Genomic DNA, 23,767 nt, shown 5'->3' with positions numbered 1-23,767 from the left:
ATACACAAGAGTGTAACATGGTATTTGAATACAAAAAGACAAGAAAGAAAAATTTTCAACTGACATTCCTAAAAATTATCCTAATCAACAAAAATGCATCAAACACTATGTATCCATTTTCAAACCCTCTACCCCACCTCTAACTCAGGTGACCAGATGTCCCCGTTAGTCCAGGGAGAGCCCCAGTTTGCTCCTAACATCTCAGTAAAATTATTACTTGCACTTTATTTCTCTCCCACGTGTCCTGGTTTGAATGATAAATTATTTAGTCACCCTCCTTCTAAATACCTGGCTCCTTCTGACCACAAGCTATTATCTTTGCCCAGGTTCAGATGTCAGGATAATTATACATATATTCTAAGACAAGTTAAATAAACTTTGTGTGTGTCTATAATAAGGTAGTTTCATTATCATGATGCTGTAATTTTTTATCTCAAATTCACAAGGAAACTCTCTGACTCTCACCTCAATTCATCTACATTTATGGAGTATATTTTTTCTATGAAAATAAACTGCCCATGTGTTGTTTTCCAGCAAGTAGCAAGAAAAACTACATAGAGCTGTAACAGTGCAATGGAAGAATGACTAAAAGAATTTAGTAGCTTCTCTATCTTACAGTACTAGGTATGCCAAATGTAGAAGCAGATGGGACAAAAAATGCCAACAATTATAAGACTATAAATAAACATTTTGCATGATACTCTTAATCCTACAGTAATAAAGGAAACTTACTGATTTTTCATAATTTTTAAAATTTGATCATTTAATATGTAAAAATCCACACAATGACTTACCAAAACTATCTACTGTAAACCAGGTCTACTTGGCAATATTTACTAAACAAAATAGTTATTCCCTCCTGAATGACTAAAGAAAGTAGTAAACCCATGTGCCTTGAGGTTAAAGCTTAGAATGAAATATGAGGAAACCATGAGGTTACAGCTTAGAATGAAATGAGGAAAAAAAAATAAAGGATAATGTAATCTCCAAGTACCAAAAATGGAAAAAAGTGTGAAAAGACATGACAACGTTTTACACAAATATATCAATAAGACTTTTTTTTTTTTTTTTTAAACAAAAATTAGCCATGTGTGGTGGCATGCACCAATCCCAGCTACTTGTGGGGCAGAGGCAGGAGAATCACTTGAACCTGGGAGATGGATGTTGCAGTGTGCTGAGATTATACCACTGCACTCCAGCCTAGGCGATAAAGCGAGACTCCAACAAAAAAAAAAAAAAAAAAAAAAAAAAGAATTTATGTATTTTTAAATTCTGTATTATCTTCTTAATGAAAGCTGAAAGAAGTTATGTCTTTCATGTTTATCAAAACATCCTAAATTACAAATGACATAAGCCTAGTTCATCTAGTTTAGGCAAAATGGACTTTATAAGTTCATATAATAAGAAGGTATGAAGATAAATTTGGTTTCAGGAATGACCAGATACAAGAACTTAACTGGTATTGTCAGTACTCCCTCCAGCTATAGAAGCTCCATGAGGGCAACGATTTTTATACGTTTTGTTTATTTCTGCACTGATGGCACCCAGAACAAGGAAGGACTGGCACAGAGTTAGTGCTTAAATATTTATGAAATAAATGAATACCTCTTCTCTTTGTGTTTTTGCTTAGCGTCTGCACACCAGAGTTTTTCATGCCAGAAGTGAGAGACAAACTAAAAGCACATTCTTCCATTTTCATAAGCCAGTTAGCAAGGTAATCATTCTGCTAGTTCCATTTGGACACATTTCAGAGAATGGCTCTAGTCACTTTCCCAACCTTGTGCCAACCATGAAAGAGGAATGAGTAATATGTGTAGCCTTCCCTGACAATATGCTACCAATGTGGTCATTAAAAGGGGGTTGTTAATATGAAAACAAAGAGGAGAAAAAGGAGTGGAGGCCTACAGAGGACAAAAATAAGGGGTACCACACATTACTCAATGTGTCTTTCATTACCAGCAACCCAAATGCAAACATGGCATTCATCTTAGTAATTTCTTAGTGCTTTCTAGTCCGGCATATGCCACAGGAGATGTGCACACAATAACCACAAAATTTTGTAGAGAGGCAAAAACCATTTGTTACATTGCAAACACTTACAAAAGTTGTCCCTATGTATACATCCATCCTCATTTCACCCTATCATCTATCCCAACTCATCATGTCACATTATTTTTTGGTCACTCTCATGCTTGACTGCAATCTTATATATGACAAAGGATTTCATCAAGTTGATATTTAAAAAGTGATACAAGAGAGCTAGTCATGTTTATATGCAAAGCCATTGACAACTGAGGACCTGTTAGGATTATAATACTTAACTACTGAAAAGGAACCTTAAGTACTTGAAAATGTTTGCTACTATTTTAAAATTTAAATAAGTAAGTATCTACTCTGGGCAAGGTTCCACGGGTGATTTCAAGATATATAATGCAAAGGACCTTATGCTAATATTTGATAGGAAAACTTTTTAAATTACTGTGCTAGAACTAAGACAGTGATTAATGTTTGGTGGCTAAGTAAAGAAACAGTAAGTGAGGAAGAACTTTTTTTTAATTGAAAAAATACTAACTTCAGTGTTCTTCTGAAAATAATGCTTCCCCTTCCCCATTGCCCTGAAATGTTTTCCAGTTCCTTCATTAAAAGGAATGATAAAATGTGAGAGTTCAAAGAATCTTTGATCTGGCTCAAGTCTAATTCTTAACTGCTGAAAGTACTGTGACTCAGAAAGATACGGTGGCTTAACCAAGATCACTGAGTTAAAAGAGCTATGACTAGAATTTGTTGCAGATTCCCAATTTGCCACTGTCTTAGCCAAGAGCACATGCAATAAAAGCCCCTCCTGGTGGTTATCACTAAGTGAAAACCAAAATACAACTCATGTTACAACTTTTAAGAATATGTGTTGGCCGGGCACACCTGCAATCCCAATGGTTTGGGAGGCCAAAGCCGGAGGATCACTGGATCCCAAGAATTTAACAGTAGCCTGGGCAACATGGTACAATCCTATCTCTACAAACACACACACACACACACACACACACACACACACAATTAGCCAGTCATGGTGACACATGCCTATAATCCCAGCTACTCAGGAGGCTAAGGTGGGAGGACTGCTTGAGCCTAGGAGGTTGGCTGTGGCTGCAGTGAGCTATGATTGTGCCAGTGTACGCCAGTCTGAGTAACAGAGCATGACCCTGACTCAAAAAAAAAAAAAAAAAAAAAAAAAAAAAAGAATATATGTCTTCCGTGAAGCCAGATAAACAAGTACATATACCTCCTCTGAGAAATATATGATGAAAAAAAGTAACTTTTTTCATGATCACTTGTTGTGGTTCAGCTCTTTCCTTTAGCAGTTGTGTTACCATGTGACAAAAATTTTTGAACTCAGGTCTCCTCATCTTCAAATGGTAACAATAGCACATGTTCAAAATAATCCTACGAGGAATAATAAAGTGATTTAAAGTTGTTTTCCTCAAAACACCAACCACTAAAATCTGTTTTTGAGCTCCAGGAAAAAATTAAAGCTGATGACAGACACACATTGGCAATAAAGCTGCTGCATCTCACATAAGAGGGGGCATACTATTAAAGAATGGCTTCTGAATGCAACGTTTTAGTCTAGTCATGGCAAGAAAATCTATCACATGAATCACTGCTCTAAATACGCAAACTGTAGCATCTTCTGATAATGCTGCCTAGAGAAGACACTGAGAATGCATATCCCAATAAGTTAGTTCCGGGGCTGAGTGGCTTTATTAACAAATGATGGACACAAAATACAAGGAAAATGTACTACTCTAAATCAGGTGTGTTTAAATACATCGTAAGCGATGAAAGTTGTTTTGGTATTCAGTTTTCAATAAGCCATCTTCATTAGTAAGAATGAATTCAGCTATACAAAGTTTTGTAGTACCAGACAGACCCCAAAATTTTAGTGGCTTACATCCATATAACAGTCTAGGGCCAAATTCAGGAAAGCAAGAAGACTGTACCACACAGTCACCCACACCTAGGCTGATGGCTGCTCTGCCATCCGCAACACATGGCTTTCCAGGTCCCTCTTTACATTCCCAGCCTAGTTATAGGGAAAGAGCTTTGTATCAGACTGCAGTCAGAAACACAATAACCAACGCATGTGTTACAAGCATTCAAGTATTTAATACAGAGAATCAGTTGCAGCTTAGACCACCACTGGAGGACAAAAGAAACAAAGCTAAAGAAAACAGATACAATCTCTGCCTATAGCTCCAAAGCAGGTGATTCTCAAAAGCCCACCTGGAGTGTGTGAATTTCTTAAAAGCTTCCACCAACTACCTTGGTCTGCAACAGCTAGCAGGTAGTTGTGGTAGTCTGAAAAGTGGGACCTCCTCCACCCCACCAAAGATGTCCATGTTCTAATTCCAAGAAACTGCTTATGTGTTACCTTACCTGACACAAGATGTGACTAAACAAACAATCCTGAAATGGGAAGAGATAAACCTATATTAGTCAGATAGTTCCAAAATAATAAGGGTCTCTGTAAGAGGAAGGCAAGAAAATCAGAGTCAGTTTTTCAGATGTGGGAATGGAAGTCAGAGACTGGAATGATGCCAAGTAAGAAATCAAGAGGAATGCAGGCAGCCTCCACAAGCTGCAAAAGATTAAAAAAAAAAAAAACAGGGCTCTCCCCTCAGTGCTTCCAGCAGGAAACAAACCTGCAGACACCTTGACTTTAGCCCAGTGAGACTGACTCGGACATCCCGCCTCCAGAACTGTAAGATAATACACTGCTGTTGTTTTAAGCCTCTAAATTTGTGATAATGTGTTACAGCAACCATATGAAATGCATACAATGGTCATCCTGGACTTCCCTCAACAACGCTTCAAACCTCGTATCTGCCCATGAATGAGCCTCAGCTCTCTATGAAGAACAGTGGCCTCTCCCCTTCTCTTCTATCTTCCACGTCTCAGAGACACACTAACAGAACCACACAGGGAAGCTTGTGATGCAAACAAGCTGAGTCCTTAGAACAGGGTGGGAGTGGACACTGCAGCACCAGCATGGGGAAATCCTGACGGGCCAGGCTGCGGATGACACAGATCACTTCTGTTTACACTCCATCGCCTAGAACTCTGTCCCACTGTCCCATGTAAACACGGGCGACACTGGGAAATGTCATCTCGCTTGTGTCTGTGAGGAAGAGAAAACTCATATGGTAAACAGCTCTGGCACACCAGACACCAGCGGATGTAAAACATAATAAAACCTGATAAAAGAATGAAAGCCACAGAAGGAAAATGACATAACAAGTAGCTCTAAAGCTGTTGAAAAATGTGTTCAAATAGGCACTGCATATTCACAAACAAAAGGGGGTATTAAAAAGATGTAAGTATCTTTCAACACAGTAGAGGATAATACTACATAAATTGTTAATTTTATTAAGGCATTATCTTCATATTTGACACTATTCAGACTTAGTAATAACATGGTAGATAGTGGATTCCATAATTTTCTTTTGTATCCTACTACTCTGTTGGCAGCTGGATGACATTAAGATTTTTATATGAATATTTCGAATGAGACAATAAATCACTTTTTTATCTTTATTTTTTGTTTTAGCTGATAGAGAAATGTTAACTCAAAAACAACACGGCTGCCCAAACTTAGTTATCTACTATTCTCCATAATATTCATAACCTCGATTTGAAAATTCCCTCCCCATAGTTACGAGGTTTCTAATATTCGACGTGCCAGTCACAAAAAGTAGAAAAAAAAATCTAAACTAAAATCTAAACACTTTTTAAAATTTTGAAACTTCAAGTAAATGTCTGACAGATTAATAACGGTTTATCCTATAATGGAGAGGAAGAGGCAAACATTTCTTTAAAGCATTTAATGTATGAAAATGTATTTTAAAAGTATATCCCACCAAACAATTGTTTCAGACTCAATGAAAATTTGTAAATTTTAATTTTGAACTTTAATTGTTCATATCCCCGTGAAAAGAAAAATATCTATTAATCTTCCAAACTTCTGGACCAGTTTAATAGGTATTCTGAGACTACAAGATACGTGAACTACTTGAAATAATTCTTATTTACAACTGCTTACTTTTGTGAACAACTATTTTCTCAGTACCATGCAACTTAACTACAAGTGTTAAAACTACTCTGAGGATGGTTTCAGTCCACCCTTGTAAGTTCCACCTTGTTTTTCTTTTTTGTTTTTTTGGTTTCTTTTTCCCCCACTGAGATGGAGTCTGGCTCTCTCACCCAGGCTAGAGTGCTGTGGCGCAATCTCCGCTCACTGAATCCTCTGCCTCCCGGGTTCAAGCGATTCTTCTGCCTCAGCCTCCTGCGTAGCTGGAATTACAGGTGCCCGCCACCACCACCAGCTAATTTTTGTATTTTTACTAGAGATAGGGTTTCACCATATTGGCCAGGCTGGTCTCAAACTCCTGACCTCGTGATCCGCCCGCCTCAGCCTCCCAAAATGCTGGGATTCCAGCTTGTTCCTGAATCTTCCTTATGTTACAGCAATCTTCCTTCCCAACCGCCTGCCCTCAGACCACAATCTCCAACATCACCATGCAAACAGTAGCCTCTTGGAGACTACTTAACAGGTTCACCCCATTGCAAATTAATCGAGAGATAGAGAGATTCACCTTCTTCTGGTCCTGCGTCTGTGACTGAACCCTGACTGACACACATAAAGTTATTTAAGAAGCAAAGTGATGATAAAGTTATCATGAATTTAATTTTATAGTCATCGGTAAATGTCTTACATTAAATAATGCTGCCCTATACATTGACTATCATGCCTGTTTATGTGGATTTTATAAGCCACCATTTAAAACTACATAAAATCTAAAACTATAAGCTTGCCCACGTTAGCAGGCATAAATAAAATAATCCCCAATGAACCATACTAATGTAACTGCCTCCCCTTGGGTATGGACAGGACCTGTGATATAGCAGAATAGCGCTCCCACAATTATGTTACCTTCTATGGCAAATATTTGCAAACATAAGGTCCCTAATCTATTAACTCTGAGTTATTTAAATGAGAGATTTCCTGGATTCGCCTCACCTAATCAGGTAAACATTTTAAAAGAAGTGTCAAGAAAGTCATCCTAGTGACCTGGAATAAAGCAAACAGCCATGCTGTGAACGGCCTACAGATGGTGCTCCATGGCTAGAACCTGGTGTTGGCTGCAAAGAACTCAGAGCAACACAAGCAGGAAGAAAACAGGAAACTCTTTCCTACAACTACAAAAAGCTGAATTCTGCCTATAACTTGAATGAGTTGTGAAGAGGACCCAGAGATCCAGATGAGAACGCAACCTGACGTTACCTTATTTTTAGCCTCCTAAGACCCTTAACAGAGACAGAATCCAGCTGCACCATGCCCAGACTTCTGACATCTAGAAACTAGGAGATAAGAAATGGGTGCTATTTTAAGCCACTAAATTGTGGCAATTTTTTATGCATCCATATAAAACTAATATACCCACAAACCACCCTTGCACTTTATATCCTATTTCTCAATGCTTAAAGTGGATTATTCATCTTAAGGGAGAGGAGAGAAGAGGGATGGGAAGATAAATTGCAAAGCGGTTTTATCAGCTACGCCACACTAAGAGATAGGATTTTTTAGAACAGGATATCTTATATACAATCCATGAATGATAACATCTCAGAAGAAAACCATAAGATAACAGTGTTGGTAAATCACTACAGTACTGAAACCTCATGCAGTAACTGTGTAGTGATACCCCTCCTACCCCTCCAGGTTATAAGAAAACGCTGGGAAGTTCTTATCTCCGAGATCTCTGAAGCCAGACTTCTGCTTAGCTGTTCTTATTGCTGCTGTTTTTCCATTTCCATCTTAGGTATGAAGGCCTACTGAAAAATTGATTTTTACCTCTATTTGCTAAAGGTTTTGATCATTTATATCCAGAAAGCATACATTATTGATATATGTTATCACAGAACTATAAATTATTATAAATCAACATTGGCTTATATTTCATAAAATGACCCACAGCTGAAAAAGTCCATAAGAAATTTAGCTAAAGTTAATACTTCTAAACAAAAGGCTCCTCAGAACAAACAATCAAAAGTTGCTAAACTTCTACAAGATTCTTCAGACAGACGCAATATCCCAACAGTTATGAAATATTACAAACATGAAAAGGTTTATCTGATTCATAAAAATATCAAAACATCAGGAAATTGGTTTGAGACCTTCGAAGTAAAACATGAGAGAAACGAAGGTTACCATTAACTGCCTAACAATTTCTCATTTTAAGACCGTAATACTGTAATCCCAGCACTCTGGGAGGTCAAGGCAGGGGGATCACTTGAGCCCAGGAATTCAAGGCCATCCTGGACAACACAGGGAGACTTCGTCTCTACAATACAAAAAAATTAGCTAGGCATGGTGGCACGTGCCTGTGGTCCCAGCTACTAGGGAGGCTGAGGTGGGAGGATCACTTAAGCCTGGGAGGTCAAGGTTGCAGTGAGCTGTGATCCCCCACCACTGCACTCCAGCCTGGGCAACAGAGCAAGACCATGTCTTTAAAAAAAAAAAAAATTAGCCTGGCATGGTGGTACATAAGCCAAGGAGGCAAGAGGTTGCAGTAAGCCAAGATCACACCACTATACTCCAGCCTGGGCAACAGAGTGAGACACCGTTCCAAAAAAAAAAAAAAAGACTGCAATGCTGTCAATACTGTCACCCACTTACCTAATCAAGGAGAAATCTTACGTAAATTTTTCAAAATCACCTTCCATCCTCTTTATCTATGTGTGTTCCTTTAATCTCTTTGCCAAAACTCCAAACTCAAATGGCCCCTAACATGATTTAGCAGCGCTTCACTGCTTTCTGAGTCAATTTACCTGTTTCCACAGTAGCTATTTAAAATTATAATAAAATGTTGGCCGGGCGCAGTGGCTCACACCTGTAATCCCAGCACTTTGGGAGGCCGAGGCGGGTGGATCACAAGGTCAGAAGATCGAGACCATCCTAGCTAACACGGTGAAACCCCGTCTCTACTAAAAATACAAAAAAAAAATTAGCCGGGCATGGTGATGAGTGCCTGTGGTCCCAGCTACTCGGGATGCTGAGGCAGAAGAATGGCATGAACCCGGGAGGCGGAGTTTGCAGTGAGCCAAGACTGCGCCACTGCACTCCAGCCCGGGTGACAGAGCAAGCCTCCATCTCAAAAAAAAAAAAAAAAATTATAGTAAAATGTAAAAGTCAACAGTCCTTGAAACAATCCAAATAGGTTAGACTTTAGTGCACTAAGAGCTCCATATCTTAGTATTTAAAAATAAGTAAATAAAAGTATATTTCTTCATTGTGAGTTGTCAGGGAGGCTGCTCACCCTGGTCACTCAGGGACCCAGGCTGATACAAAATACACCATCTCAAACATTCCCAGCATGAGACAGGAAAAGAGAATACGGCATGCAATGATGCTGCAAGCTTCTGCCTAGCAATAACACACAACACATCGCCTTGCATTTCACAGGGTAAAGTAACTCATGGGGCCATGCTGAGTTCAAAATATTAGGAAAGTTAAATCCTACGTGCTAGGGTCTGAATGTTTGTATCCCCACAAAATTCTTATGTTGGAACCTTATCACCATTGTGATGATACGAGGAAGGTGGGGCTTTGAAGAGTTGACAAAACAAAAAATCCATAGGTTCAAGGGAGCTCGTTCGTCCTTTCAATCATGTGAAGACAGGGAAGGGGCCATCTCTGAGAAGGTGGGCCTCACCAGACACCGATCTGAGGTCACCTTGATCTTGGACTTCCCAGGCCCCAGAACTGTGAGAAAAAAATTTGTATTGTGTATATGCTGCCCAGTTGATGGTTACGGCAGTCTGAATGGCCTAAGACACTACCATATGTATGGGGAAAACCGAAGTATCTACAAACAACCCTAAAAACCACCACATTCCCATATAAGGGTAATGCTACCAGCTGTTCTCCAATTCCCATTCCTTCCTCCTACCTTCTCAGTCACCTGACACTAGATTCTTTATTTTCATTTCAGCTTCTTCTCCAGCTACCACCACTTAACTCTCTTCCCATTCACAGCAAATTGTTTGAGAAGAAGTGTTGGCTGCCTCCAATTCCTCACAACCCACTCATTAATTAACCTATCACATTCTAGTTCCCACTGTAACACTGCAGTGAAGCTGTTCTTGCTAAATCCAAAGAACTGTTCAGTTGTTATTTAACCTCTCAGTAGTCACCACTTACCACTGTTGAACTCTGCTTGGAACATTCTCCTCCTGTGACATCCAAACTTCTCCTGTGTTTCCTTGTAAGCTCCTCCAGCAGCAAAGTCCAAAGTTATCACTGTTGACCTCTCCTTGGAACATTCTCTTCCTGTGACATCCAAAATTTTGCTGCATTTCCTTCTAAGCTCCTCCACCAACAAAGTCCAAGGATCTTTTGCAAGCATCCCTTTTACAGCACACTGAAATATTGGTATCCTTGAGGCGTTTGCATTAGGTCCTCTATTTTTCACTGTATGTGCTCTGGCTGGGTGATTTTTATCCACCACCATGAATTCAATTCCCATTTAGGCTAATGATTTTCAAGTCTATTTTATCTTCCGCCCAGATCAAAGCTTCATCTCCACATATTCCGCTTTTCAAACATCTCAGTTTAGATTTCACACAGGCATCTCATACATTCTCAAAGGTGAACATGTTATCTCCCTTCCAAAATCTCCTTCTCCTGTTTCCTATTTCAATAATAGAATTTCCCTTTTATCAAGAAATGTAGTCATCACCCTTGTCTCATTCGCTCTCATTCCACACACAACCAATTACCAAGTACTATCTAGTCTGGCTCCTAAACAGCTCTGAAATCCAGGTATTTTTCTTCATTCTCGCTGCCACAACTAATTTCAAGTCATCATTACCTTTCACCTTGACATCTGCAGAAGCCTCTTCTCCAGTCTTGCATTCCCACCTAAGCTATTCTCCACAGCACAGCCAAAGCAATCCTTCTCAGTATAAACCTCACCTTGACACTCCCAAGATAAAACCCTGCAATTCTCCCCACTGATTTCAGGATCAAGTTCAGATCCAGATTCCTTAACATGGCTTAAGAAGAGTCTTCAAGATTTGACCCTCACTTCCACCCTGGCCTCAACCACTATTCCCCCACCCTAAGTTTAGTGTATTCTAAACTTAGCCATATCAAGTTCTGAGTTCTCTGAACTTGCTGGACCTTTACCAGTGCTGTTTTTCTTGGCCTAGAGCACTCGCCCTCTTCACTGGGTTATTTCCTATGATTAGCTCTTTAGTTTTCAGCTCACACCAATATGCTAGTATAGCACCCATTATTTCCCAGTTTATTCTCCTCTCATATTACATTATAACTGCCTGATTTTCTGTCTGAATCTCCCACTGAGCTATGAGCAGTAGGATACATCAGGGATAATGGCCGCCTTGTTCATCACTCTACCTGCAAAATCCAGCACAGTACCTACCTAACATGTAGTATTCACCAATAAATATTTGTTGAAAAAAAAATGACAGCTCACCTCACATATTGGAGAAACTTCAATAACTTGGCACTCTGTTCAATAACATGTGCCATATTTTAGGAAAATGATATTCAAATATATTTATTTTGTACTGCTTACATCAATAATAGTATTTCTATGTAAAAATCACCAAAAGATACATAATATGAAAAACACTTACAATATGCTTAAGAAATCAACAGCCAAACAGCAATCAAACACAAAAGGCTTGTCTACTTTGGGGTTCTGCCATAACTGTAATGGCAAAGACATCAAATCAACGAAGTCTCCGTACTCAAGAAGTTTCTACTTTAGTAAGAATCAGTAAAACACAGTATACAGTTCCCTGGGATCATCTATTTACTGTGTCATGATGGAACCCTGTGAAAATCCAAAAACAAAGATTATGAACTATATAGGGAAACGCTATGAGGCTAACTCAACTCAACAGAAGTAACTTTTCAAGGAAAAGGAATACAGAGAAAGGGGAAGTAATACAACAAGTACCCTCCCATTCCTTTTTAAAAGCTTGCAGAATATTTTGTTTATTACTCTTATAACACGTACCTTGAACACAAGAGTCTGCCAGTAATGACTATACTTAGACCAATAACTTCTTATGTTGTTTCTCATGAGTTACTGTGGTTATAACACCTACGAAGTTCTTTGAAAACTACAGCACTGTACAAAAGTAGCTTACTGATTTAATTTATGGCTTTGGAGATTAGGTATTTGAAACAGGCAAAAATAATGAGAGTGTAAATTTAATTGCTATTTGATAGTCAAATAAAAGAACTTACACAGCTCAGCCACAATTAGTTTTTGTTATTCCCTACGGATCATATAACTCAATTAAATTGCTGAAAATTAATGTTATTTAGGCTTCTTTATGATAAGAAAGTTGTAATCAAATCAAAGCAGGACTGTTACCATGAGTCAACTTCTAAAACACAAAATTAGCTTTGATATATAGAGAAACTACCTAAATCATTCTATTACCATATTTTATATAATCTTAAAAATCTAGAAAGGATCTAAAAAAGTCTACTCTAGCAGTTTCTAGGCATTTTTAGAATCTGATAAAAATTATAGCTATGCCAGAAAAACACATTTATTCCACAAATGAAAAACGTATGTAATTTCAGAGGACCAATGGGAAACTTTTCCTGTGTTTACCAGGTTCAGAAATCCTGATCTTGTTCAACCCTCTCGTTTTACATTTGAGGAAAACTGCCGCTCCAAACTGTTAAGTGACTTTACCAAGAACACAGAATTTAAATCAAAGGAACTAGAATCCACATTTCTTTTTCTAGAACCTGTATAAGGTCCTTAACACTTTGTAAGTCACCATTTTATTTCACCCCTGTAATCTTAGCAATGGGAGGCCGAGGTGGGCGGGTCACCTGAGGTCAGGAATTTGAAGCCAGTGTGGCCAACATGATGAAACCCAGTCTCTACTAAAAATATAAAAAGTAGCCAAGTGTGGTGGTACACACTTGTAATCCCAGCTACTTGGGAGGCTGAGGCACGAGAATCACTTGAACCCAGGAGGCAGAGGTTGCAGTGAGATGAGATCGTGCCACTGCACTCCAGCCTGGGTGACACAGTGAGACTCTTTCTTTTAAAAAAAAAAAAAAAAATTAATTAATTAATTAAAAAAAGATCAGCTACAAAAAGACAGAGGAAAGAATCATGATAGTCATGAAACAGTATGAAAGTGGTGAAAGAACAGGGGATGGGCGCAGGGTAGGAGGGTAAGACCCTGACAGCATAAATTCTTGTAATGAAGCATGAGAACATAGTAACATAAACTCTGGTATAAGGAAACCTTGTTTTTAGTCCCAGCTTTGTTATTTAGCCTGAAACCTGACTTTCCTGCTCTAACATTCTATAATGCAGTATTTTTAAAAATCATATTCTACAGTTACTATTCTCTTATGATTTACTCTACGCTCCAACATCTAAGCATGCGACTCATGTGGCTGTCAATGGAAACCCAAGCTGAATTAGAGGGCCATTAAGGGAGGAGACCAACCCTCATATTGTCTTACGCCCAATTTCTGCCTCCAAAGAAAAAAGAAGTAAAAACTAAAAGGCAGAAATGAAATCCACAGGCAGACAGCCCGGCGTCACACCCTGGGCCTGGTCGGTAAAGACCGACTCCTGACCTAATCCCTGTCCTGTTCTGTTCCGTTCTAATTCCTGGTGCTGGTGCATGCAGCCCCCAGTCACAAACCCCCTGCTTGCTCAATCGATCATGACCCTCTCACAGGGACCCCTTTAGAGTTGTAAGCCCTTAAAGGGGACAGGAATTGCTCACTCGGGGAGCTTGGTTTTTGGAGACGTGAGTCTGCCGATGCTCCCAGCTGAATAAAGCCCTTTCCTTGTACAATTCGGTATCTGAGGGGTTCTTGTCTGCAGCTTGTCCTGCTACACCTAATTATGATAGTATTCAACCTTGATTCAGTCATCCTTCCTCCTCACAAATGCTCCAAGAGGAAAAATGTACAGCAAACCACGGCAAGAAACAGCACAACTACTTCATTTTTATAAGTATGAGAAAAAATTTTATTCCCCTTGAAAATTCTAAAAACGTGGACCAATCAGCATTCTCTCTTCCTTAAGGGAGGTCCCATTTTCTTTTCCTTAATCTTAACTCACAGTCCAAGGAATGGGTAGAGTGCAGCCTGGGTGACATAGCAAGACTGCGTCTCAAAAAATAAAATAAGAAATAAGTACTTTAAAAGCATTCATATTGAAAACACATTGTATGCAGCAAATATATCTGAGGTATAAATTACTCTTCCACCCATTCCTTGGACTAACAATTTTTAAGGTACATATTAAATTTTTTTCCAATCTTTTTCCTACAATTTTTTGATTCATACATTATTTAACAGAGAGCTTCAATTCACTCAATAAAAACACTTATTTCAATAAAAGGAACACATGGAAAATTCTCTTTCAAACACACACAGATACTTTTTAATACTAATCACTGAGATTGAAGGATCAGGGAGGGCTACATCTACCTCAACAAGCTCCTACTGATATTTAATGTCTAATTGACAAATAGGGTTATATAGCTAGTTATTAAAACACAGTGTAGAAGGAGAATTCTGGAGTAAAATTGTAAACATACAAGTTGTACAATCATGCGCAACACTCTTAATTCAACAACACCTCCCTTAGTAGAGTGATATTAGATTAAAAAATCAGAAATCCAATCTGAAATGTCCTAAACAATAATGAAAGTTATTAACTCACAAAACAAGAAGTTGAGAGAGCAATTACAAGGCTAAGACATGTCATCAACTACCCAGTTCTTCCCATTTTTCAACAATGGTTTTTGCCCTCAGGCTTGTACTTTCGAGGTAATAAGATGGTTTCAGCAACCCAAGCGTCACATTCTCATACACACAGTCCAAAGACAGGTTAAGAAAATTTCCCTTCCTTGTGTGTCCTCCATAAAGAAGAAAGAAACTTCCCCAAAGTCATGTACAACTGTATCATATACTCACGTCTAAAACAATAATTTGCAAGATGCTGAAACAATGATGATCTTTAATACGAATTATTGCTTGGGGCTGCTAAGTGTCCCAGCTTCTCTCAATACTTAAGCCAAACCAAACTACCGTGAACAAAGACAAAAGTTAGACAAATACTTTGTCACAACTATCATGCAAAGATACTGTGAAAATTATATGTGACTGTCTTAGTTCCTTTGGGCTGCTATAACAAATTACCACAAACTAGGGAGCAACGGAAAATTTCTCACAGTTCTGGGTACTGGAAGTCCAAGATCAGAGTTACAGCACGGTCGGGTTCTGGTGAAAGCTCCCTTCTTAACTGCAGATTGCTCACACAGCTATCTTCTCACCACTGTATCCTTACTTGGTGGAAAGAGGACCAGAGAGCTCTGAGGTCCCATTTATAAGGGCACTAATGTAATTCATGAGGGCTCCACCCTCAGGACCTAATCACTTCCCAAAGGCCCCACCTCCTAATACCTTCTCAAAGTTAGGATTTCAACCTATAAATTTTGTGGGAACATGAACATTCAATCTATGACAATAATCCAACTAAGTCAAATGCCTAGCATCCTGTGTGCTTACAGCTTGTTTTATTTTTATTTTTCTGATATAATTTAAGCCTTATTATCAACCACCAAGTTATTAAACTCAGTAAGTTATCCTGAGGTATTTCATTCAATTTAATACTTAATATGAATAGCAAAAAGATTTCACAATGTATGACCTTTGCTTTTACTGCAAAACTCCTAGAAACTAACTTGCCAATGGTTTATCTGTTTCCAAGCAGAGAAAACTCTGTACCAAAATATTTCCAAAAGTTGAATCAAATCACAATGACAACAATGTTATGCCGTCCCTAAAAATTATACTGCTAAAATAACAAGTATTTCCACTAAATAAAATCAATGTTACAACTTACCTAATCTAGACTAAAGTGCACTTTCCATTACATTATAGGTACTTGAGTTCTCATGGTAACATGAATTGGAAAGAAAATTTATTTTTCACCTTCAAATATCAAACTTGGTAGGCATCTTTACATGATTAACCAAAATTTTAATAATAATAAATATACCAGTAAATAATTCACTTTATTTTTAACTTTTTTCTGTTCATTAACTAACAGGATGCTATCATATCTTAAGACTTTTATAACAGATTTCAAAACACTCTCTAAACTTGTTGACCTTGTGCCTTCCAACATTAAAAAGAAATGAGAGACAGGCCAACTGGGAGGCAGGCAGGCAGGCAAACAGATACCAATTACCATGAAAAATTATTCTTCTGGGCCAGGTGCAGTGGCTCATGCCTGTAATCCCCACACTTTAGGGAGGCCGAGGTGGACGGATCACCTGAGGTCGGGAGTTCGAGACCAGCCTGACCAACATGGAGAAACCCCATCACTACTAAAAATACAAAATTAGCTGGGCATGGTGGCATATGACTATAATCCCAGCTACTTGGGAAGTTGAGGCAGGAGGACCGCTTGAACCCGGGAGGCAGAGGTTGAGGTGAGCCACGTTCGCACCATTGCACTCCAGCCTGGGCAACAAGAGCAAAACTCCACGTCCCGAAAAAAGAAGAAAAAATTATTCTTCTGAATAACATTTTTGAAGCCTTAACATTCAATCTATTTATATATGCCTTACTTATCTATGTAAAAAAAAAAAAAGCAGTAATATTTGTTGTAAAATAGAAAGTCCATGCACAACTCCCCAAGAAATTATATGAAGCCAGCATCCCTGTGTACTATCTGCAAAATACAGGGCAAGAACTACAAAGATATATTATACCGGCAAGTGATTAGATAAAAAATGATGTGCTACAATGTTAAAATTTGTTTTCCATAAAACAGCACTGTTAACAGCAATGGGAAAACAGATGGGCCAGATGGGCAGAGGGAAGGATCAAGAGTTCCCTTTCAGATATACTCAGTTTGAGAAGCTGCAGAAATCTTGCCCAACAGATAGAAACAAAGACTGGATACAGACCAGGAGAAATATCCATTTGTTACACACATACACACATGTTATGTAACAAATAAACCTTTGTTCATGTACTTGTTTTCCAGCTGGGGAACACAATATTCCTACGCTTAACGAAAAGTCAGTTTTCTATCCTGGTGGGATTAGCATGATACTCCAGGAGGGATTCTTAGGGAGATGAGCAATCTATAGTCTGATATGCCAAATATCAGAGATATTTGATAGTCTGAGATAGTCTGATATGCCACATAAACCCTGAAGATCACTGAAACAATCCACGGCAGTCACAGGCATAACAGATCACACTCACATCTAAAGTCAGTGAGTATTTAGGCCTAAAGAGGGAGAGAACAAAAAAGTAAATGCAGCAAAGGTTAAGAGTTGATCACTCTTTAGCTCGAGTTCCGTTTCCACTCTTTCCCCTTCTCTGTGCCTTATGTGTGGAACAGGGCATGTATACGGGACTAAACATGCTGGTGGTGTATGTGAAGAAAAATATCCTGAAAATGCTGTCTTTTGACCAAGCTCCTACCTCTTACGTAGACAGACAATTCCTCATGGGTTTCTAACACAACTTGTTAGTGTAGGGACTGACTGACTTGTTCTGGACCATCTTTTCAAGGATATTTGTACATAGCACACAGTCAAAGAAGACAGAGTTCTCCTCCAGAAAAATGAGTGTTTACTTTTGAGTATAATAAAGATAACATCTCCCTTTAGGAAAGAGGTCAAATAAGCGTACAGCCCATTTTCACAGACCTTGGTTTCTTAAATGGAAGGAAGGTTCCTCTCCCGCAGTGTAATTCACCACACGAGTGGGCATCACCTACCCCCCTTCATGTTGTTCAATGTGAACTGAAGCTCAAAGAACCAGTACAAATGCTGAGTAATAAACCATCTATTGCTGTGGACATTAGTTGCTTTAAAGGAAGTAATATTTAATAGTTATGACAGCAATACTTAGCACCAAGGATTTTTAAGTCAGACAGATAGATGGTCCAGTTACAACTCAGCCTCTAATTGTATGACATCAGGTATATGACAAACTCTGAATTTTAGTTTCCTTGTTTTAAAATATAAAACCTGTATCTTGCGTATTACGTATACGTGGGTGTAACATATAATACGTATATAACATATAAAATATATAACTATACGTACATAGAGACTATTCTATTGCTATAATAAACTCTCCTTCAACTGTGACACAAGAATCCCATGTCTTCTGTTGTCATCCATGACATTGTGGCATTCCTGACAAGCAGCTTTGGCTATTTCCAATCATGCTTCAAGGGGTAGTCATACATATAATCTAACCTAAGTGAAATAACTGCCTGCACCGATATATTCTGTGCATATATGCATACATATCAATGCATAACTACCATGATTTCCTGTGTGATGACTGCCAACTTTTTCTTCCACTTAAGTTCTCTGCTTAAAGGTAACATCCCTTGCTTACCTTCCTCCTCTCCCCTTTTATGATTTGCTAAGATAGGAAAGTCTCCCTTTCACAAATGTGCCATGAAAACTAACTGGATATTACACATCTCAGTATAAAATGCACTTAAAAACATTAATGACATATAGAAGTTATGTCAAAGGCAATTGAAATATGTTTTACTTAGTCAATTTATCACTCAGAAAATATTTATAAGCTGTTCAATTTTTCATATTGCATATTCATCAGGGCCTATCAGCTACTCATATTCTTTGCAGATAAGATAAATTATTATAACAGCTGCTTTTGATGATGGCAAAGTCAATAAGTGTACTGGAAATAATTATAGAATTGGAGCACTTTTCACATTATCAGAAGAGGTCATTATAAATTAAAACAATTCTAAGTGAAGCTGATTAACTGGTAAGTGTTAATGATATAAGAAAGAGAGAAACTGTCAAAATAAAAGAAACACAAGATGCACTAGATAGGCAAATGATACACTACTAAAAAGCCAAAGTCTCCCAGAAACTCACATCACTTAACATCAGTGAGGATTCAGAAATTAGTTTTTAATGACTATATTCAATGTAATTAAGAAAAGTGACTATAAAAATCTCCAATCTTCTTTGCCTATTCACTTAACTCTCTCAACCACATTCTCAAATAGGGAATATAACAAAACATTGTTTTTAATGAATGAAAATGTCTTCATGAAGAAGCATATGTGGATGTGTATAAACATAAACATAATACATATAAACACACACACAGAAATCCATGGGATACCATCAAGTCTTCTATGATACAAAATCTCTTCCTGGGAAATCTTCAAACAACGTAAGAGAATTTGGAATTCTCAGTGCTTCATAATAAGCAACAGACTATTCCAGAGACCATATAATTTATTATAAAGTTAGTTTCTTTAGCAAAAAAAAAAAAAAATTTAAAAACCCTTACTGCATTTCAGAATCTTATTATACTAACGCTTTCATTTAAATGAGGAACATATAGTAATAGCTACCACTTAGTGACCATCTGTTATATCCTAGGCATTGCACTAAGCATTTTATATACAGTCTTTATATACATATAGTTATATATTTTAGATGTTATATACAGGTATACATGATACCTGAGATATGAGTATTATATTTATATTTTAAAACAAGCAAACTAAAATTCAGAGTGTTCGTCGTTTGTCTGTTAAATATTACTTCCTTTAAATCAACTAATGTCCATTCCTGATTCCAGGCTCAACTTTAAGACTTCAATTTGGCTTCCTCTCTAGAAGGAAGAAAAACACTCTTCATGCTAAATCAACTACTTTGGTACATATGTCAATAATATTTATTATATTAATAGTAAATTAAGCTTCAGCTGCTACACTTTCAGGTTTCATAGTGTCAAATCTTATCATAGGCATCAGGTTTTAAAGTCAGCAAGATAGAGACCACATACAGTCAAAACAACCCAGGGCTATCACTAGGAAAATACCACATTGGTGACCACCCGCTTAATGTTTCCAATATAAGAGTGTTTCCCTTCCAATACTGTAAGAGATCACAGTTTGTGAACTTAGTGACTACCAGATACGGAATGGCCTATATTTCAGAAATACACATGCTTATTGAGTCAAGTACCACAACACCAACTATTTAACCAACTATAGAAACGATCCCTGAAAGTATAGTCTTGAAAACATCAACTATTTAAGCTCTTATTTTGTTCTTTTCCTTCAGTAAAATACATATACACTGTAATAGCGTCATAAATTGAAATCAAGCACTCCTGCTTAGGAGAAATAAAACTAATTTTGCAAGAAAAACTTTTTTAATTTTCAACAATGTTCTCCCTGGTTTTTCATTTTAAAAATATATTTCATGAAAATATTTTAACAGAAACAGATGTCACTGTAATTTAGATTTAATTATACTAAATCAATAAACGTTTTCATATATTAAAGTCATCTTATCATTGGAGATACTCAGATGCTGTAAACATGTACACTTTTTACGATTTTTTCCCCCTTGTAAACCAAAAACAAAAATGTAAGCATCCTCCGACCTCTGCCCCAACCATCTGAAAGGGCCCCTCTTCTCCACCAAGGGCATATTCCCAAGATTACCAGAAAAACCACCTCACGCTACCATGGGAAAAGTGGGCCAGACATGCTCATTATACCCTCCTTTTTGGAATTCGGGAAAAGCCAACCAGCATTAACATCAACACAGACCTTAGGTCTGATAAGAAACATTTACAATCTACTCTCTCTGAAGTCTGCCACCTGGAGGCTTCATCTGGCTAATAAAACCTTGGTCTCCACATTCCTTTCTATTAGTAACAAGTCTTTCAACCAACGGCCAATCAGAAAATTTGTAAATCTACCAATGACCTGGAAGCCCCTCCCCCTTTGAGTTGTCCCACCCTTCCAGATCAAACCAATGTAGATCTTACACGTATTGATCAGTGTATTATGTCTCTCTAAAATGTATAAAAGCCAGCTATAACCTGACCACCTTGGGAACATGCCATCAGGACCCCCGGAGGCTGTGTCACCAGTGCATCCTTAACCTTGACCAAAAAAAATTGAGGCCCGTCTTAAATACTTTGGGGTTCACACCCTTCAAAAGAAAACTGGCGTGGTCCTAGGGATCTTCCTAGGAGATAAAACATCACAATTTCCATGGAGTTCTTCATCATCTTTTATTGCCCTCTGCTTTGGTAATCCAGAAAAAGCTGTGTACTTTTTCTTCACTTTTCTACCTTTCTCGTGAACTACTAAATCTAAAACTCTTGGAATATGGTATACAAATACCAAGTGCTAAAAAATATATCATTAATTTATATTTGTAAATACCATTTCAATTTAACAGTGGTTATCTAAATCCCTTAGCAGAACTTCACCAGTAATTTCATACGGCCTACTTTCATGTTAAAATTTAAAAGCTGAGGAGACGTACGTTAGTTGATATGGAACGCACAGTATTTGTTTCAGACAAAGAATAAAGAGAAAGGGAAACAGAATTACTCAGCATATGAGGATATTTTTTCACTGTCTCTACACAGCTATCAAAATTTTGTTAATATCTTAAACCCAATTCAGATTTTGAGCCCTGTAAGGGGGTACAACTTAACTAGAAAAAACTATCTTCAATTGTATAAGCAGAGCACTCTTACCAAAATGGTCCACAATTAGAAACCTTAGTCACATTCCCGAAATAACTATTTTTGCGGAAGCAGCTAGATCAACTATCCATTACGGATAACTGGAACTTGCAAACACTACAACTACTTTAAATACAGTCACTTCAAACCTCACCCTCTTCAAGGTTAATGCTGGATTAAGACTGAAATCAGATTGAATGAACTTCAGAAATAAATCCGCATAAAATAAATGTCAGGTTATTTTCACAAGTATACACTGAGTTCAACATAAAGAAAAATAAACATACAGGACAACTTAAAACACACTCTCAATATGTTCTGTTGTACTTGCATAAAATAAATAATGTAAGCTTATTCTCACAAGTACACACCGAGTTCAACATAAAGAAAAACAAACATACAGAGTAACTTAAAACACACTCTGGACAGGTTCTGTTGCTTCTTGAAATGGGTAATGAAGAGAACAGAGTAAGAAAACGAGGAACAAATAGTCCCTGCAGGCTTATAAATACTTCTAAAGGGTATTTTCACATCCAACACACCCCTTTTAGTGACACAATTGCTCCAAGCTGGGTTTCCAGCTGGGAATAAAAGCGTCCAGGGTCTGAAAGGTGTGAGATGCTCAGAAGCAGAGTCAAGTGCACGCTTTGCCGTGGTTTTTCAAGTCAGAACCCTGCTAACTCCACGTCCCGGAAAGGCCCCAGGGCCTCCCACCCACGCGGCTCCCGCCCCAGCGCCGGCACCGCCCACGCCGGCGGCCAGGCTGCCTAGCAACACGGCAGGGCTGCCTGGCAACGCGGCCCACCCCGGCCCGCCCCCGCCCACAGGGGAAGGCCAAGGGGATCCATTCTACCTCCTTTTTCTTCTGTCCTCCCCCGAGCTGGATGCAGAGCAGCAGCAGCAGCAGAAGGAAGGGAAAGCTCCCGGTGGGCAGGTACCGCAGCCGCCGCCCCGCTTGCCTACGGCGTGAAGGAGCGCCCCGGGCCCCCATCGCGGCAGGGCAGTGTCTCCTCCACGCGCGGTAGCCGTGCGCGCCCAGCTCCTACCGCGCACCACGCCTGCCCGGCCAGCCTCCGGGAGCCCACTGGCTGGGCCCTCCGGGGTGGCAGCGGCTTTGCTAGGGACACGGGCCGCGGCCGAGGACGCAGAGGAGGAGACTGACAGAGCATCCGGTTCACCGGGAGAAGACCTGGAAAGGCGCGGGATGGGGGCAGGAAGTGGGCGTGGCGAGGGAGCCGGGCTCCAGGGGCGCGGCGTGTGCTCCCGCCTGGAGCCTGTCTTTCCTGGACCCACGCTGGGGAGAGGGGCGGTTCTTTGGCCCTGGGACCTCAATCTGAGGCCATCCTGCTACCGAACCCAGTTACTGGGTAGCCCAGCACTTTACCTGGGGCCTTGCACAAACAGACCTGAGTGCCTTCTTGGATGATGAAGGGGAAGCTTTGGGGAATGAGAACCTGGCCCCTACATTCCCCTGCAATCTCCATTCCCATTGCGATCGTGATTAGGAACACAGCTGTTCTCCTCCAGAGCCCTGCGAAACCTTCTAACATACTCCAGAGCCCCCAATGCACAGAAGCCGTCTCAGAACTTCACAGCTCTTCCAGCCCCAACTGGAAGGCCTGAGGCACAGCCTAGACTCCATTCATTTAGTGACTCATTCAGCATCCAGGGAATGCATAAGTACAGAGCACTGTACTAGGTACTTTTAATATAAAAACGAATAGCCTTACTTCAATTTTTATTCTCTGAATATTTTAAGAACCATAGCAGACTGGGCATGGTGGTTCACGCCTGTAATGCCAGCACTTTGGGAGGCTGAGGCAGGTGGATCACCTGAGGTCAGGAGGTAGAGACCAGCCTGGCGAACATAGAGAAACCCCATTTCTACTAAAAATACAAAAATAGTCAGGCATGGTGGAGCGTCTGTAGTTCCAGCTACTTGGGAGGCTGAGGCAGGAGAATGGCATAAACCCGGGAGGCAGAGGTTGCAGTGAGCTGAGATCACACCACTGCACTCCAGCCTGGGAGACAGAGTGAGACTCCCTCTCAAAAAAAAAAAAAAAAAAAAAAAAGGAACCATAGCAGCAGACTGTATGTTGAACG

General features: G+C 39.2%; 1 protein-coding gene across 1 annotated transcript in view; it reads right to left on the bottom strand.

Annotated features, from left to right (window-relative positions):
* Positions 1 to 23,205, bottom strand: part of TUSC3 (tumor suppressor candidate 3) — a 207,297-nt gene extending 184,092 nt beyond the window's left edge. The window contains exon 1 of the mRNA XM_003902455.3: positions 22,518 to 23,205. Within this exon, the coding sequence (XP_003902504.1) occupies positions 22,518 to 22,655 (138 nt within the window). The 5' untranslated portion in view covers positions 22,656 to 23,205. The remainder of the gene's footprint in view (positions 1 to 22,517) is intronic.
* Positions 23,206 to 23,767: the final 562 nt, after the last annotated feature.

This window comes from Papio anubis, chromosome 8, assembly GCF_008728515.1.
Source record: "Papio anubis isolate 15944 chromosome 8, Panubis1.0, whole genome shotgun sequence".
Lineage (NCBI taxonomy): Eukaryota > Metazoa > Chordata > Mammalia > Primates > Cercopithecidae > Papio > Papio anubis.
Note: the sequence above shows the minus strand (reverse complement) of the source record. Positions and strands in the feature narration are given on the sequence as shown.